The sequence below is a fragment of the Dysidea avara genome, chromosome 3 (genome assembly GCF_963678975.1).
Source record: "Dysidea avara chromosome 3, odDysAvar1.4, whole genome shotgun sequence".
NCBI classification, from domain to species: domain Eukaryota; kingdom Metazoa; phylum Porifera; class Demospongiae; order Dictyoceratida; family Dysideidae; genus Dysidea; species Dysidea avara.
Window position 1 is genome coordinate 47,435,447 of NC_089274.1, and position 18,921 is coordinate 47,454,367.

Genomic DNA, 18,921 nt, shown 5'->3' on the forward strand with positions numbered 1-18,921 from the left:
AGGCTTCGACGCACAAAGCTTCGTTAGGAGATATGGCGATTTTAAGTAATCGTTGTGTAATAACTTCCCAGTGCCTACAGCTGTGCAAACACAATTTGCACCAAGTATACATCTATTTACTAGCTATCACTGAGTGGGTGTATACATTTCTGATACCCAAAATTAGCCCTGTTGCTCTCCATGGCCCTCAAATCACTCCAAATTGACTGAGAACACTATTGGCGACCTCTCTGTGAAGTCCCAGCTCACTACACACCATTATCACAAAGCCATGGCCATTCAATGGCACCAATCTCCCACTCGTGGCTTTGACAGGGTTGGAAGAAAGCTGCCACAGAAACCAGACTTGCCAGTCCTGAAGGAAGTACAGTGAGGAATATGACAGTGTATCAGGCCAGCAATCCATTTCTGGTAAAAACGTAAGTTTGATTTTGTGTGTGTGGAAGCCTTGTTATGTGAAATCCGGTCACATATAGGCAATCTTCTATATATTATGAACCACTGCTGTGGTTCATGATAATAGATATGTAGTCTAATATGATAATGTCAAAGACTCAAAGAAAATTCCATCTGTAACCAGTTAATGAGATTAACCTGAAGCACACATTACATAGTGTAAGCAGGTAGTTACACATGCAACACTACACATTATACATGTGAGGCATAGACACACAACAAACACACATGTACATACATTTTCTACTATAGCATGAATGTCGAATGGTTTGACAGTTATTCCACTTATTCACCTCTTTGATATGATCATTATAATAATGGATTAGGAAATTTATATAGTACTTCATAATTGTGAACATGACATGTGCAAAGAATATTATTATTGATAGCTATAGGTGAAACAATCATCTGTTATGCACTTCCAGTGCTAGTACATTACCAACCTCTGTACATTACCAACCCCTATTCAGACAAGCTTCTACTATTCACCTCCCATACAGCTTATGTTTCAAGAAGACAAGTAAAAAACATCACAGTTCCAAGGAACAACTGACAGGCTACCCATATATGTAAATCCTCACTGATAGTAAAGTATAAATTAGAGTATAAGTCAAATAACATAACTACAGGGAAAATGTACAAATTCATACTTATTACACTTATTTTGGTATATAAGCATTCTGAAGGTCAGTATAGAGTTGACTGTTTGTTTCAAGAGATGCTCCCAATTTTGTGGACAACTCTTCTGAATCATTGGGTGCAATAGAACTGGGTAGTAATGTTCTGTCTGACTTCTGTAGAGTCCTTGATAATTCAGATGGATCAATACGTTTATTTGGCACTGGATTCCTGTAATGGAAGGAAGTGGTTGAATATATACAAATGGCACATTTCACTCACTAACTCTCAGTGTTGTACTATAATATAAATTATTATGAAACGACACATTTGTGTACATAGTCAAGGGCATAGCCAGAGGGGGTTCGGATGGTTCTGCAGCTATCATTTTAACTTTTAAGTACTGAATGATTGATACTTTATTACATTATGAGTACACCTTGGCCATATTTGTTGGACCTACTTGAAATAACTACTATAATGAGGTGATTTTATTAGAGGTGGTCTTATTATACAGGTGGTCTTATTATACAGGTGGTCTTATTATACAGGTGGTCTTATTACAAAGGAGGTCTTTGTTAAGAGGTACCTGTTAATATGAAGTTTTGACCAATGTTAGTTTTTCAGTTTCAGTTTTCCATTTCAGCTGTTTCCAATATCCCATTTTGAAGTACAAATATTTGGACTACAACTCATTGTTGTGCCTTGATAGCTGCTTTTAAACAGGAAAAGTAGTGTTGATTAGTACAAACAAGCCGATCACACCTCCCTCTATGGCTGTTACTAGCCATTTAAATGTCCGTGCCTTGCCAATGTTACAGGCGTGTAATTGCTGCGTTTCGTATTGCCTCAGGGCATGATCTGTATTGGATATGAACGTGGCACTACAGCCAATCAAATTTCAGTATCAAACTTGCTGTAGTCTAATAAATGTTAAAGAATGTCAAAATATTTGGTTACCAAAAACCAATATTTGACTCCCAGTCCTAGTTTAATACAGGGTCTACACAGCCTTCATCTTTTATGCAAATTTTTAGCATCTAAACATTTTACTTACGTACATGGGTATGGAATGATGTATGTACCAATCAGCTAACTGATAAACTTGAGTAGCAACACTTACCAACACTGGATCATCAACTTGTAAATAGATCTAGGACAACCAGGAGGTGGTGGTAGTCTGTATCCAGTAGTGATCTTGTCCACATACTGTGTTATTAGAATTTAATATAAATGAAAACATTGCTTACATTACCTCTCTCCCACTGTAATCTTCAAATGGCTTGTGACCCAAACTCCATATCTCATACATTACACATCCAATACTCCACACATCACTTTGTGTTGAGTACTTCTTATAGAATATTGCCTACAGTGGTATTTGTAAACAAATGAATCTGAATAGAAGGCAATGTACACTCTGTATTCAGTATAGAGAGTATAACAATCTCAACATCTGACTGACAACATTACCTAGCTATTACTCATGAGTCGGGGCAGATGATACTAGTATTTTACGATACTTACATAGCTGAAGGAATGCATGCAAGGGAAAAATAACGTGAGTGTTGTAGAGAACAATGGTGTAATTAACTTCCTATACATGCATTCCTGTAATGACTTCACAGCTTTAGGATTGTCTTCATCTTCATTGCTAGTGCAATGCAATCTGCAAACTCAATTGTCACAACTGGCTCACAATCTCAACAAGAAGCCATGACGCCACAGTCATTTGAAACCAAGAACATGCACCACAAATCAATACCATACACTACTACAGTATATAGACAACAGTATGTTCTAGACAACAGAATGTTCTATTACTTTAATACAGTGCCTACAAGTTGTTAGGTAAACCTACACAAATACTAAGAGGTTGTGTACCCTGCAGGGGCAGAAACAGTACTCCAAAGTGGGGGTAGAGGGTAGAACAAGTCATTGGAGTGGCTGTCAGTTAGTAAAAATCACTAACTGTACCTTAGTGTGCTTATTCACACTAGCAGAGGGCATGCTCTCTCAGAAATATTTTGAAATTTGAATGCTTTGAGATTGAACATGAGAGCATTTTCAGTGGTATATGTGCACTTGAATAGGATACTCCTATAACATTATGTCAATGACTATCATTAAGATACTGTGCAAGTAGATACATTGGTAAATAAAAGCATTTCAAATAAACTCACATATTTGATTATGTATAGGTACCAACGTTGAAACCGGGTCACTACTGCTGACCCGGATGACCCACTGACCCGGATTTGACCCGGATTAATTAAAGCCGAGACGTGTTTCGGCTAGTCTCGAGTGAGCGAACGAGTCTACATTTTGAGCGTTCGATTCGTGTTGAGTAAATATTGCAACTTCAGCCTAGCTGTAGGTTGAAGACAAAAAAAAAAAAAAAAAAAAAAAAGGTCTTCACCTACTGACAATAGCTACCCTCGCGTATGTTGGTAATGTGATAAGTGGGCGTGGCTCACGAAAGAGCTACACGATAGCGTTTAGAAGTTTCCACGTCGTCAAATGAACAATTTCGTTTCTCACGTGATCCAATCTGGGTCAGACCCGGATAAATTGTAAACCGGGTCAGACCCGGATGACCCAGAGAAAATGTGACCCGGATGACCCAACCCGGTTTCAACGCTGATAGGTACATCTGCTAATGGAGACAGTATAACAATAAAATTTTATACAATAGTTGCTGTACTTTAGCCACTGGGTACTTTAAAAAGTGAAAGCGTATTTCCTTTTCACTCTTCAAAAGTGGGGGAAGTTGCCTCTCTGCCCCTCCCCCTCCTATTTCTCCACTACCGGTATCCTGTACAATGCTTCATACTCATTGAGATAGTATGACCACCTTATCATTGTACTTGGAAACAATTTAAATTCATGCATAATCCAGAGTATTTACTGGAAAACATATGTATATATGAGTAGAAGGAAATTTAAGATTAGGGATTAAAGAATAAAATAAAGTAGTGATACTAGAGAGCTGTCTATACCTGCAGATATACTAGTGGACATTTAATCCCTAAGTATAGACTGAATTAGGGATTAAATGTCCACTAGTAATCTACAAGTGTAGCAACCTCTCTTGCTTCATTACTTTTTTTTAGTGTTGCACCGATATGAGATTTTGCCGATATTCCAATAACCGATATTGAATAATGTTTTCAAGCCGATAAATGTAGCCGATCCGATATAGCAGATCATATCTATTTTGTAGTAATTTTTACTAGAAATTAAATTGTGAAGTACCAATTTAGCTTGTTCATAGCAGCAGCATTGCTACAACAACAGCTGACAGTACACTGAAGCAGTAATAACAACATTCGTTATGTAAGAAATGCATTTGTAAACATCATTTGGTGTACATGATCATGTATTTCTAAACACATACACATATCTGTATCTGCTGCTTTTTTCAGTGTGGTGCCGATCCAATACCGATATACAAAAAACAAGCCGATATATGGTTTTTCCGATAACTGATCCGACTATGGTGCAACGCTACTTTTTTTTGCTATTCCCTTGTTTCACTACTTTTTTCTTTGATCCCTAAAATTTCACATAGTTATGATTTGCATACTGCATCAAAAGAAAGAATGGTACCACGTATGCTATAAAATTTATTTTGCATATGAACGCATGCCCCCAACAATCAATTACTGAAAAGTGCAGTGGCCATTATGTTTTGTCTTCAGCTATGTTCCGCCTGTAACGAATGAAGAACAATATGAGAAGTGTCTCTGCAATCAATATGGAAATACGGACAATAATCATAACAGCTACCACCACAGCCACAGGGAAGCCATATTGCACTACCACTAACATCTTGCTTGTCAACAAAAAGAACTGGGACACAGAAGACAAAGGAAGTCCATGATGCGTGTATTGTACATACTGCAGTTGGCAAAAAGGTACATCTCAGGACAAAGTGACATTAAACAGTGAAAAAACTAAGCCCGTATCTCTATGCATTGTCAAGTTGCTGGTCTGAAGGCATCGGTTAATTAGTTAGTCAGTTAGTAGAAATTTTTATTCCATAGAGAAACTTGTGGAAAGATTTGGTTATATGTAGTAATGATAGCACTAGAAACGTGTTGCTATGAAGGAATTTTTGGGCTTGGTTATGCTTAACCAATACCACAAACTATTTTGAAGGAAAACCGAGGCTGTTTTTCACATGATTAAGAACAAGAAAGCCCAAAACCCCATGATTCCTAATATACAGTAAGATAATGATATGTAATCCATATACTGATAGTCCTTCAAAACTATATTCACTACACTTACCTCAGGAGCAGTCCACACTACAGGTATCTTCCCTCCTGTAGACATGTAGTAGGTGTCATCAGACACATCACGTGCCATTCCAAAATCAGCAATCTGTAGATAAATAACACTATTTAAGGCATAAAAATGCTGAAATACATGTTTGTTATATACTAAAGCAATTTATTTCTCTAGTAGTATTGTTCAAGCACTGGTTTGTAATTATTCAACTTCTTCTACATTTAAAATCATAATTTCTATTTTTAGTCCAGAATTAGTAAAGGTCTTAATTTCAGTCAAAGTTCTAGTGCTATCATATATTACATATACCTCAATATCATTATATAAACAAAGCACCGTGAATTGAGTTGCTTTGGCCAATCCATGCAATTACTAAAGCGTGAGGAACACAACTCATGTCATGAAAACTAATTAAATAGTGACACAATCAGATGCTGCTCTTGATTGCTACATATAGTAGTAAGAAAGTACCTGTTGTTACCATATCAAGACACACGGTAGTGTGTCGTGCGGCCCAAGAAGCCGGCGCGCCACACCCGTGAGTATATTGACAGGAAGAACGAAAACGTCATTTTCACACCTTTATCTCGGTGATCACTTATCTGATTGGAACCAAATTTGCTACACAGTTGCCCGCCAGCCAAGGGAGTCTACATTCCAAATTTGAAGGAAATCGCTTCAGCCATTTCTGAGATACGAGCTTCCAAAGTTTCGTTTTTTTTTCTTCGTTTTTTTTTTTCTTCTTCGTCTTTTCGCACACTTGCAAAAATTGCTATAACAAGCAAACGCGTACTCCGATCACCTTGAAATTTGGCACACAGAAAGGGAGTCCAAAGGCGAATGCTAGCATCAAATTTGGTACAAATCCGATGAATGGTTCAGGAGTTATGACCGATTATTCGCGTAAAACAAGATCGATTTGTTGTCACGCCTACAGGGTAAACCGCTTCATGGAATGAGTTGAAAATTGCTATGTAGATGGAGTAACCATCGTAGGAGTGCCTTTTGGTGGTTTGAAAGGAATCGAGATAAAGACCACGGAGATATGATACAAAACCCAACCTGTGTCACAATTACGCGATCGATTTTTATGAATAAAAAAGTATTAGTTTTCACGCCTACTAGGCAAACCGCTTAGAGCAATGAGCTGAAAATCGGTGTATAGCTGGAATAATCTTCATAGAAATTCCTTGCAGTAGTACAGAAGAATCGGAGTACAAACCACTGAGTTATGATTCGAAAGCCAACTCCGTGTAGCAAATGCCAGATCGAGATACTCTAATAGAACAGTCACCCTAATAGAGCATTCGGCTAATTTATTTACTCCATTATAGAATTTTATTACATCACAAGTTATTCTGTAGGGAGTTCAGCTGCAAACAGTTAATCTTATAGACAGTTCAGCAAGAAGACAGTCACCATGTGGAGAGTTAAGCAAATATATCACTATAGAGATTCAGAACATTACAAGTCACACTGAAGAAAGTTCAGCTATAAACAAGTCATGCACTGTGTAGAGAATTCAGCTACAGTTAAGTCACTCTCTAGAGAATTCAGTTACACAGAATTCAGCTACACACAAGTCACTGTGGAGAGAGTTCAGCTACAAACAAATTACCCTTTAGAGTGATCAGCTACAAACAAAACTCTATGCAGGGTGTTCAGCTGCAACAAATCAACCTTTAGAGCGATCAGCAATGAACAAATCAACACAAATCTACCTGTAGAGAGATCAGCTAGAAACAAATCACCCTGAAGAGAGTTCAGCTACAAAAAATCACCCTGTAGAGACATCAGCTAGAAACTAGACACAATGTAAGGAATTCAGCTACAAGCAATCACCCTGTAGAGAGTTCAGCTAAAACAAATCAAGCTGCAGAGAGATCAGCTACAAACAAATCACCTTAATAGAGTTCAGCTACAAACAGATTACCTGTAGAGAGATCGGCTACAAACAAATCAACCTGCAGAGACACAAATCAACTTGTAGAGAGATCAACTACAAACAAATCACCCTGTAGAGAGATCAGCTAGAAACTACACACAATGTAAGGAGTCCAGCTACAAAAAAATCACCCTGTAGAGAGTTCAGCTAAAACAAATCAACCTGCAGAGAGATCAGCTACAAACAAATCACCCTGTAGAGAGATCAGCTAGAAACTAGACACAATGTAAGGAGTTCAGCTACAAGCAAATCACCCTGTAGAGAGTTCAGCTACAAACAAACCAACCTGTAGAGCGATCAGCTAGAAACAAATTACCCTGAAGAGAGGTCAGCTACAAAAAATCACCCTGTAGAGATATCAGCTAGAAACAAATCACCCTGAAGAGAGGTCAGCTACAAAAAATCACCTTGTAGAGAGATCAGCTAGAAACAAATCACCCTGAAGAGAGGTCAGCTACAAAAAATCACCCTGTAGAGATATCAGCTAGAAACAAATCACCCTGAAGAGAGGTCAGCTACAAAAAAAATCACCCTGTAGAGAGATCAGCTAGAAACAAATCACCCTGAAGAGAGGTCAGCTACAAACAAAACACTTTGCAGAGAATTCAGCTACAAACAAATCAGCTTGTAGAGAGATCAGTTACACACAAATCAACCTGTAGAGAGATAAGCTAGAAACAAATCACCCTGTAGAGAGTTCAGCTACAAGCAAAACACCCTGTAGAGAGTTCAGCAACAAAGAAACCACCATGTAGAGAGTTCAGCTGCAAACAAATCACCTTATAGAGAGTTCAGCTACATGCAAATCACCCTTTAGTGAGTTCAGCTACAAACAAATCAACCTGCAGTGAGATCACCTACAAAAAAGCACCTTGTACAGAGTTCAGCTACAAACAAATTACCCTGTAGAGAGATCGGCTACAAACAAATCAACCAGTAGAAAGATCAGCTACACACAAATCAACTTGTAGAGAGATCAGCTACAAACAAATCACCCTGTAGAGAGATCAGCTAGAAACTAGACACAATGTAAGGAGTTCAGCTACAAGTAAATCACCCTGTAGAGAGTTCAGCTAAAACAAATCAACCGGCAGAGAGATCAGCTACAAATAAATCACTTTATAGACAGTTCAGCTACAAACAAATTACCTTGTAGAGAGATCGGCTGCAAATTAATCAACCTGCAGAGAGATCAGCTACACACAAATCAACTTGTAGAGAGATCAGCTACAAACAAATCACCCTGTAGAGAGATCAGCTAGAAACTAGATACAATGCAAGGAGTTCAGCTACAAGCAAAATCACCCTTTAGTGAGTTCAGCTACAAACAAATCAACCTGCAGTGAGATCACCCACAAAAACGCACTTGTACAGAGTTCAGTTACAAACAAATCACCCTGTAGAGAGATCAGGTAGAAGAATTCACCTTGTAGAGAGTTCAGCAACAAAGAAACCACCATGTAGAGAGTTCAGCTGCAAACAAATCACCCAGTAGAAAGATCAGCTAGAATAAGTCACCTTGTAGAGTATTCAGTTACAAAGAAACCATCATGTAGATAGTTCAGCTGCAAACAAATCACTCTGTAGAGAGTTCAGCTACAAAGAAACCGCCATGTAGAGAGTTCAGCCTCATACAAACCACCTTGTAGAGAATTCAACTACAACAAATCACCCTGTAGAGAAGACGTTACCTTGTAGAGAGTTCCGCTACAAAGAAACCATCATGTAGAGAGTTCAGCTGCAAACAAATCACCCTGCAGAGAGTTCAGCTACAAAAAAATCACCCTGTAGAGAGTTCAGCTAGACGAATTCACCTTATAGAGAGTTCAGCTACAAAGAAACCATCATATAGAGAGTTCGGCTACAAAGACACCACCATGTAGAGAGTTTAGCTGCAAACAAATCACCTGTAGAGAGTTCAGCTAGAAACAAAATACCCTGTAGAGAGACCAGCTAGAAGAGGTTACCTTGTAGAGAGTTTAGCTACAAAGAAACCATCCTGTATATAGTTCAGCTACATTTCAAGTCACCCAGTAGAGAGATCAGCTGCAAAAAAATATCCTGTGGGGAATAATGGGCATGTAATGAATATATGTATATAATTTGTATAATTACTAATAAAATCAAAAATAATTGAAGTACTAAAATTCTTCTTTAAGTTCTTTTCTTCTTCCTGTAGTAAAGAAAAAAACACATGGGTTAAAAAAGCCCCAAAGCCAGCCATAGGCCGGCTTTGCAGAATACAAATACAAAAAGAAGTGATGTCTAATCAAAAACAGCCAAGCTGTAAAAAAAGGTGCGGCCCCCAAAAAGGCCATGGTGAAGAAAGATGTGAAATCCAAGGTGGCGGCCAAGAAATGGCTGTGATGGTAGGTTAATGGTTACATTTTAATAACGACAATTCAGGTGAATTTTGTGCCGCTTGGTCTTGGCACCAAATTCACCTGAATTGTTGTTATTAAAATGTAACCATTAACCTACCATCACAGCCATTTCTTGGCCGCCACCTTGGATTTCACATCTTTTTTCACCATGGCCTTTTTGGGGGCCGCACCTTTTTTTACAGCTTGGCTGTTTTTGATTAGATTTGTATAGCTCCCCAAAATAGACCATCAAGACACAGCTGCTATGATAGTGCAACTCATGTACTGGGCTTGAATGTTCTTTATAATAATTTAAAGCATCGCCTTATAGAGGAACTTTCAAAAAACTCAAGACACACGTATATTGTGAATTGCCACAAAATCTATGAGATTTATCAGAAATCATGTAAAAATATTAGTTACACTTTAGGTCTTTGGGTGGGTAGAAGAAATTGGTACAACTTCAGTAATGTTGGTTAGAGATTATTTAGAGACAAAGTGAAGCTTGGAAGTCATTCAGTATTGTAAACGAAGATCATCGGGTGGTATAGGTTGAAGTAGTGATATTCAACCTTCAGGGCTGTATAGTCTTCTTCAACAACCAATACTTACTTTCAACAAGTCATCACTAAGCGAAATTTCGTTCCTGGATGCTTGCGCTTCTAAATAAAGTTTAATTCAACTTATTTCGTTTTGTAATTACAAAGTTATTGTATTTCAGAGTCAAAAATACATTAAAATTTAGGCTTCGGATAATTAGAGACAAAATGTATTACAGTAATGGCACTAACTAGTTGTTTCAGTATGATGGTGTTTCCGCGACATTACAGCTGGATTTGAGGGGCCTTCATGATTTCGCAGGTTTTCAATAGTGCTGATTTCAATATCTGACAAGCGTACAAGCCACAAATGCAAGGTATGGTTAGTATAGCAGGCGTGTATAATCTATTTTACTGCCTTTATGCAATATAATGCAACATTTTCTCATGTACACACTTCAGATGAGTGTATTAAGTTGTTTTTAATATATTTGTAACGTAGTTGAGCCGAGCAATGTGCATACTAGCTCTGCAATCCAGTTTATGTGCTTTGTAGTGTCACCGAATGGATGGAATATCAGCTGTGTGATGAGATAGGGCTGTATGCTGAAGTGATACAATAGATTTTAATGGAAATTATTGAGCTAAATGGGATTACTGAAGGCATTACCCTGAAATTAAGCTAATGTTTCAGAAGCAGCAATTTTCCCTGTTGTAAGTTTGATACATGGTTGAAAGCACTATGTCCAACTTCTTACCTGTAGATAAGTTAAGAACGGTTTTAGTGGCTTATACGAACAATTTGAGTCAGTCTAGTTTTATTTAAAATGTAGAAATCACTAGCTAATTTTCTCTTCGGTGCAATTTTTCTTATGTAAAATGGGCCTAATTTTTAATGACATTGTAATAGTTGTAACTTCACTATACAATACAGTATTGATCTGAAATTTTCAGTAGAAGTTGCATGTTAGTAGTGCTTTGTATGGGATGTGTCATATGTGCTAATTGAGAGGTGTCAGTTTTTTGTAGGACATCACTAGTTGAAGATAACTCGATATGTAAGTGAGTTTTATCAATAAGAAGTTTTTTAGTAAATTGCCAACCATGCTAATTTAGATATACACACATTCTCACTACCATGTATGGTTGGTTATTGATCAGTTAAGAAACATGTGGTTTGAAAGGTTAAGTGTTTAACACACCTTACACACATCATCACTTGATACTAGTATATTCCTAGCAGCCAGGTCTCTGTGTACAAACAGTTTTGAAGCAAGATAACTGAATCCTGATGATATTTGTCTGCAGAAGCTTAACAGGTCATGTTTCAAGTCTCCATAAGACTCAGGGGGTGTCCTGTGTGCTCACCATTGAAAAACAATATCAGATAATAAATATCAACTACTCACGTATTTCTTAAATCAATCAAAAATTCGTGAAGGTCTCCTTTAGGCATATATTCTAATATAATCATTGTACTCTCCTTTTCAGTCACTACTCCATACAACTCCACTATGTGGTTGTTCTTGAACTGACCCATAATGGCTGCCTCTCTCAGAAACTTCACCCTGTCTGACTCTGAACATTTTGAATTGAGTGTCTTCACTGCTACTTGTATAGGATCAGCAGAACCATCAGTCCATGTGCCCAAATGGACCACTCCAAATTCACCAGATCCAAGCTTTTGTAATGTCCTGGAAATACGTAAGGGAAATTTTTGCTACCAATGAATCTCTACTACTAAGACATGGGTACTTACCTTACAGTATTTGCAGAGATACTACGAAACCTTTTACTTTCAAAATAAGCATAAATAGCTTCCTCTGAATGTCCTGGATCTGAGTAAATTGCCTCTTCATCTCCAGTGTTCATCGAGGCTGATACCTCATAAGTAGTAGAATATGATAGTGTAGTATCAGGTACAGTTGAGTACTCATGAAGAGTATTAGAATAAGTACGCTGAGCAGATGAGAAGGCATCAGGATTTTGAAGACTGTCATAATCATTACTAGCCAGTTTAGGACGATCTCTAGTTAAGGTATCTGGTGGATTTGAATAATAAAATGATGATTCAGCAGGTTTGTCTGCTTTGCTATAATCAGAATCACTAGGGATATCATAGTCTGGCTGAATGTTCTATTAAGTGTGGTATGACAATGTCAATGTCACACACATTATTGTTTACCTTGTACAATACAGAACCATTGTCTACATGATTGATCACTGAATATTGGTTGTTAATTGTTGAATGTTGTTTGGCGTTCTCAGTTATCGCCTCACAATCCCTTCTGTGATTGTCTAATTGATAAGTATCTGAAATGAAACAAGCTAATGATTTACACACATATACAGTATAAGACGTTTACTACCTGGTGGAATGGTCAACTTTCCTTTCTTTTGTTTCCTGTACCACAGTAGGATTATGATGAGTAAGAAGATGACTACAAAAATGATAACTCCTATCACACAGCCAGCAATAATCCCAATAACACCAGTAGATGATGAGCTATCACCATCACTACCAGCACCTCTAGTAGCATTAACATTACTAGTAGTTAGAATTATTGCTGAAGTGGCAAGTATACGCATACTTGATGTTGAAATGGTAGGTGTATTCAGTGTAAGCACAGAAGTGTTAGCCATAACTGATGTTGTAGTGGTAGCCATAACTGGTACTGAAGTATTAGCCATAACTGATGTTGAAGTATTAGCCATAACTGATGTTATAGGCATAACTGATGTAAAAGTGTTAGCCATAACTGATGTTGTAATGGTAGACATAACTGGTACTGAAGTGTTAGCCATAACTGATGTTGAAGTGTTAGACATAACTGGTGTTGAAGTGGTAGTCATAACTGATGTTGAAGTGTTAGACATAACTGGTGTTGAAGTGGTAGCCATAACTTGTGTTGAAGTGTTAGCCATAACTGATGTTGTAGTGGTAGACATAACTGGTACTGAAGTGTTAGCCATGACTGATGTTGAAGTGTTAGACATAACTGGTGTTGAAGTGGTAGCCATAACTGGTGTTGAAGTGTTAGCCATAACTGATGTTGTAGTGGTAGACATAACTGGTACTGAAGTGTTAGCCATGACTGATGTTGAAGTGTTAGACATAACTGGTGTTGAAGTGGTAGCCATAACTGGTGTTGAAGTGGTAGCCATAACTGGTGTTGAAGTGTTAGACATAACTGATGTTGTAGTGGTAGGCATAACTGGTGTTGAAGTGGTAGCCATAACAGTAGGAGATACTGACATCATGGAGGAAGATGTGTTAACAGTATTGATATCTACATTAAATAAAATTTATTATAATATTATGTGAAACACTTGATACAAACTAGATTCAAATATACAAAATCCCAAAAGGTGAATACTAAGGAAAATAGTAACCATGTTATAGTGGTAATATCATAAACTGTGAATCATCATTATCATGTAAGTATGTACAAAACAGAGCTCATATAGAAGTACTTTTCAGGGAGAAATTTCCACTGATTTACAACTATTGGCAAAAAATTTCTACTCAAAATATTTATTTGGTCACAATCACTCAATCATTGTTTAAACGAGTATTTGGAATTTTCAACTAGAGTAGGGACCATAGCACATCGATAAAAAGTACTGAAACAAGCTGGAGTAGAGCATGATATTAAATCACAGTAAAACAATAAGAAGTGATATATCCCTACTGTGCTCAAGATACGTACTAATGGAAATGCACAGTAGGGATATAACACTTCTTATTGTTTTACTGTAATTTAATATCGTGCACTACTCCAGCTTGTTTCAGTACTTTTTACCGATGTGCTATGGCCCCTGCTCTAATTGAAAATTTCATTATTTTTGAAATAGTTGTTTGTCAACTTTTTGCAAATAATATTATTATGATTGGTGAACCCATGCATACTGCATTTGAAATGGCACCTCACGCCCCAGCTATATCATCTGAAAAGTGAAGTTTCCATTACGCTTTGTTGTCAGCTACGTTCAACCCATTACACAGCAGTACAAATCAAGAACTGCTCGAAAATGACGAAAAGCACCTCGGCAACCCACGCATACTGAAAGAAAGGGTTGGTACCATGTGCCCCAGTTATATAAATTATTATCTGAAAGTGAAGTATCCATTACACTTCGTTGTTGGCTATGTTCAACCCATAACACAGCAGTATGAATCAAAAACTGTTCGAAAAGCCCATCTGCAATCAAAACAGCCGCTATTAAAAACACGGACAATTTCCGTTATGAAGGGAAGCCATCATGTGCTATCGCCAAATCGACACTTTTTGCTGTCAGCAAAGATGAGTGGAACACAAAGGAGGACACTGGTAAGTCCATGACGAATGCACTGTATGTACTGCGGTATGCCAAAAGGTACCTCTCAGGCCAAAGCAACGACGAACAGCGAAAAAATCAAGCCCGTAGCCTTAGCCGTTATCGAGTTATGCTTGTCTGAAGGCATCAGTCAGTCAGTCAGTCAGTCAGTCAGTCAGTCAGTTACTCAGTCAGTCAGTCAGTAGAAAATTCTGTTAAATAAATTATTTTTAAAATTCCGTAGCAACATGTTGAAAGCGTTTCGGGTTGATCTGAAAGCTTGCTTGGGCTTAGTTTTACCTAACCAATACTGCCTCATCGTTGTCTGGGAAAATTGAGGCTGTTTTTCGGGTGATGTTATTTTGTGGGCCATGCCTACTCCTTTGTGGTCCCTACTATTGTAGTGTATGATATGTTAATTGAAAGAAAGAAGATTGTGATAGTTTAATGCCTAGAATCTTAGTTAAAAAGTATATTAAAAAATTTTATAGAGCTTTGTGTGGGCGAGATCAAAGGAAAAAGTGTACTTTAAATTTCATAAAGTATACTCTCAGTCGGCCAACTGCTTCATCGACCACAAAGAGTGCTTTATTGCACCGCAAAGAGTGCTTTATTCGTTCAATAAAGCACTCTTTGCGGTGCAATAAAGCACTCTTTGTGGGCAATAAAGCACAGTTGCCCACATGCCTTAGTGTAGGCTAATAGCCTACGGGGCTCGCGCCAGTACGACTAATCACCCAAGCCGGTGAAGGCTGATAGCCTCGCCGCGCTGAGTGATCAATCACCCCAGCCAATACGAGTTCCACCACTGGATTGCTTTTATAGACATACCTAAATGCTTCGATGATGGGTGGGAGAAGGTAACGTTGCTGTTACGTTTGTTAATGTAAACGGACAAGTCCTGGAGATATCACGGAAATACTTCACCATGTGACTCGCAATAGAATCGATTGTGGGTTGCGAGCAAAACCTACCAAAAGACGCGATGAACGTCTACTATGCCAAACTATGGTGAAATACGCGTGAGTTACTTTGTTAAACTAGTTTGTGTGCGTTCGGGCTGCTAATAGTTCGTGTAACGCTTGTTATTTACGAGTCCTAGTGTATGGTGAAGCTACACGACTAGAAAGCGCCTCGTACTTTATTTTTCATATAGCACTCGCGGCTATACTTTAACATATACATAAATTTAAAAATAAAGTAGAAATTCAAGCGATAAAAAGTAGTGAAACAAGAGAAGAACGATGGTAGCTATTACAGCATAGCTCGGTGGGGAATCCCTACTTTGGCATGATATAGCCATTATTTTGTGTTCAATGCCAAAGTAGGAATTTCCCACAAAGCTATGCTGTAATAGCTACCATCGTTCTTCTCTTGTTTCACTACTTTTATCGCTTGGATTCCTACTTTATTTTTAAATTTATAATTTATAACATACCAGTTTGTTTAGTTTTTTGTTAAGGCATACAGCTAGCTATAAACATGTGACTGTTCTGTTAGGGCGATTGCTGTGATAGAGTATCTCGAGTCAGCCTGCAAAGATGTGTGCTTGCCCAAAAGGGTGTGTGGTTTCGATCGATTATAGACTATCTCGAGTCAGCCTTCCAAATTGATGTTGTGTGGTCACTGAAATACAGCTTGTGCAAAAGGGGTGTGTCATCGTGGTTTCAATCAATAGATCAATAATGTATAGAATGAAGAATGGGCATGATCTTGTGACCTATCGTGAAGCGATCTAGTACCAGTACCTCCGTACAGTACCCTCTGTCATAGATTATATCAGTAAGGAATATAATCTATTCCTCTGTACAGTAGCATAGTCTAAGTGCCTTAAATAATCTTGTGGTGTCTATTATGCTGCTTAAAAAAGTGTTGATATGGAAATTAATGCCTTGATATGGCTTCGTTGGATGAGGAAGAAGACAAGTAGCCCTGATTGAAGATAAAAGAAAAGACAAGGTGCAGAGGGCACACACTCATCGGAACCCCAAAAGGCACATCCCACTGGTGAGTTTGTTATTGTGGTATAAAATGGTGGCCGTGCACTGCTTTGTTTGGCCTCTAGGCTTGCGATTGTAGTCAGTCAGTCGGTCAGTCGGTCGGTCGGTCGGTCAGTCGGTCAGGCAGTCAGTCTAAAATTCAAAGTTTTGGCGATTTTTAAAACTCTGTATCTGGCCACCTGTAAGCATTTTGTTGTATTTAATGCTGTTTTATGTATTATATGGACTAGTACTATTCTGTAAAGGTGATTTTGTCTCGTAAAATATCTCTAGGATGATTTTTAAAGGCGGGATTTTGGGCAGCACACGAAAATTTCACATGGATTCCTACTTAAACAGTACAACCGTACCGTTTGATAGAATTGTTACTGTTAATAATGCTACTGGATACTGCACAAGGAATATCATCATAGAAAAACTAGGCTCAAATATGAGGAAGACTGCATGGGCCAGCTAGCTGTCATCACATCATCTATATCATTGCCAAAGGCTAGGTAACTAGCTATCTTACATAATAAAGTGCCAACAACCCAATTGCAGTATTCCAATCTCTTTGTAAATGCGGTACCCTTGTAGAAACTACCACACGTCTTCACTACAAACAAGCAACATCCACCCTCAAAAATTGGGCACAGGTTGGTTAGTAAAAAAAATCGTCTTGAAACTTTGGATTATGATCCATGTAACCTTTAAACCAGTTAATGTTGTGTTACTTCTAAAACCAAGTGCCCATGCAGTTAATACTTTTTCTTTCTAGCTAAATCAACATACCGTTAACTGTGCCAGATAATTGTTGATTATTGCATTTTGTAATTCATGAATTATTTTGTAATTACTTTGCTATGCCACTACTAAGGAAGCGCAATACTCTAACTACAAATCACGCACAGAAGTATCTACTCAACTGTTTTATAGTTTGTGTATCATGTTTTCTGACACAAATTGTTAAGAGAAAGCCTTGAGGATACCCTTAATTTTCATCCATGTAAGCACGGGACATGCCCTCTTTCACCTTATTCTTGGTAGCTTATGAGGCTAGACATTCCATTTTTGGCTCATAAAGCCCATTGTGAAAGGCATTCATAAAGCATTTAGCAATTCGCATTACCCATATTTCAAAATGGCACAAATCAACCACCTTAAACTAAAGCTTACCTGCCTGGAAGCTTAATACAGATGCTATATAGCTTTCATTTCTCACATAAAGGCTGCTTTTACATAATTATGATAGCTTACAAAGCTTGATCACATGGGTGTGGTAAGACAAACAAATATACAAACACACAAATCAGGTACATGCACACAGTTGGTCTTTTCCCGGCTGTGGGCATGCGCCTGGTTTAAAAACCGCTATACAGCAGTCTCTACAGATTCTGCTGCATGCCTCTATATAGTACAGTTCTATTTACCATTTTTGATGGGTTGTATTTAGTGTGAACAATAATGGAGTTAGTTTGAGCATATTTAACCTTTTGTAAGACAAGGTGAATGAATGTGGAATTATAGCTATGAATTGGCTATGTCAGCTTGTGGTTGGTAAATAGAAGTAGTTAAGAAGACCTCGATGAATTGCCATGTATTCAGCTGCAGGTTTTAGCTACAGGTAGGTTATATAGTGCAACTCAAAAAGGCGATTGTTGCTATGTAACACTTCAGTATGGAAATATATTAATTGATCAACATGAACATTGTTGTACAGTAAGACCCTTCCACAATTTTTATCAAAGAGTCAAATTCCTTATTCCCAGCTGATTAGTAGTGAATAAACAAAAATACTGAAATTTGAAGTTTTATAAATTCTTTAATGAAATTCCACAGCATTCAAATCCTGATAGTAGGTGTTTGTTGTCAATGAAGTGGACAACAGGTGCATCCAGTCACTGGACCGACGGGACTGGACTACTGGACTTTATTTTAATATCCAGGCTTAACCACAGTTTAGGAAATCAACATGAATTTTACTTTGAAACTTATGTGACAGAACACTAGACTGCTTGCACGAGGTCACACTTGAAAATGCATATATACTTCTACAATCATGTGCACATATTTATATTAGAACAGTTAAATAGCTAAATTATATTGTTACACTTCCCTGTCCTGAGGGGTCATGTCTACATGATAATCTTGTCCTTTATCTGTCGACTTTGGCAAGGAGTGACTAGAGTTTCCTCTTCTACAAATAAAAGGAATCTTAGGTTCATAGAAAAAAGTAGAGAAACAAGGGAAGTCACCTACCACTACAGATATACTAGTGGACATTTAAGGCCTTTTCACATTTGATGTGCATTCAATCCAGATATGACTGCAGTAAGGCTCAAAGTAGATCGAAAGTGCATTAATCCAATTCACACTACAAATTATGCAAGGTGAATTCATTACGCAATTGG

General features: G+C 37.8%; 1 protein-coding gene across 1 annotated transcript; it reads right to left on the reverse strand.

The window, feature by feature from the left end:
- Positions 1 to 1,037: 1,037 nt before the first annotated feature.
- Positions 1,038 to 12,862, reverse strand: LOC136251336 (ephrin type-B receptor 1-B-like). The gene is made up of 9 exons (XM_066043776.1): positions 12,584 to 12,862; positions 12,400 to 12,527; positions 11,974 to 12,350; positions 11,624 to 11,908; positions 11,417 to 11,570; positions 5,368 to 5,460; positions 2,330 to 2,443; positions 2,198 to 2,283; positions 1,038 to 1,305 (listed from the first exon to the last, which is right to left on the reverse strand). The coding sequence occupies exons 1-9, from the start codon at positions 12,855 to 12,857 to the stop codon at positions 1,116 to 1,118; spliced, it is 1,701 nt and encodes a 566-aa protein (XP_065899848.1). The 5' UTR covers positions 12,858 to 12,862; the 3' UTR covers positions 1,038 to 1,115.
- Between the last annotated feature and the right edge of the window lie 6,059 nt (positions 12,863 to 18,921).

Bases quoted from the DNA above. Each gene is read 5' to 3' on its own strand.
- LOC136251336 (XM_066043776.1), bottom strand. From the start codon at position 12,857: ATGGCTAACACTTCTGTGCTTACACTGAATACACCTACCATTTCAACA. The intron at 11,571-11,623 runs GTGAGTAGTTGA...GTGAGCACACAG, and splicing joins TTGATTGATTTAAGAAATAC to GACACCCCCTGAGTCTTATG. The intron at 5,461-11,416 runs GTGTGTTAAACA...ATTTATCTACAG, and splicing joins CAAGTGATGATGTGTGTAAG to ATTGCTGATTTTGGAATGGC.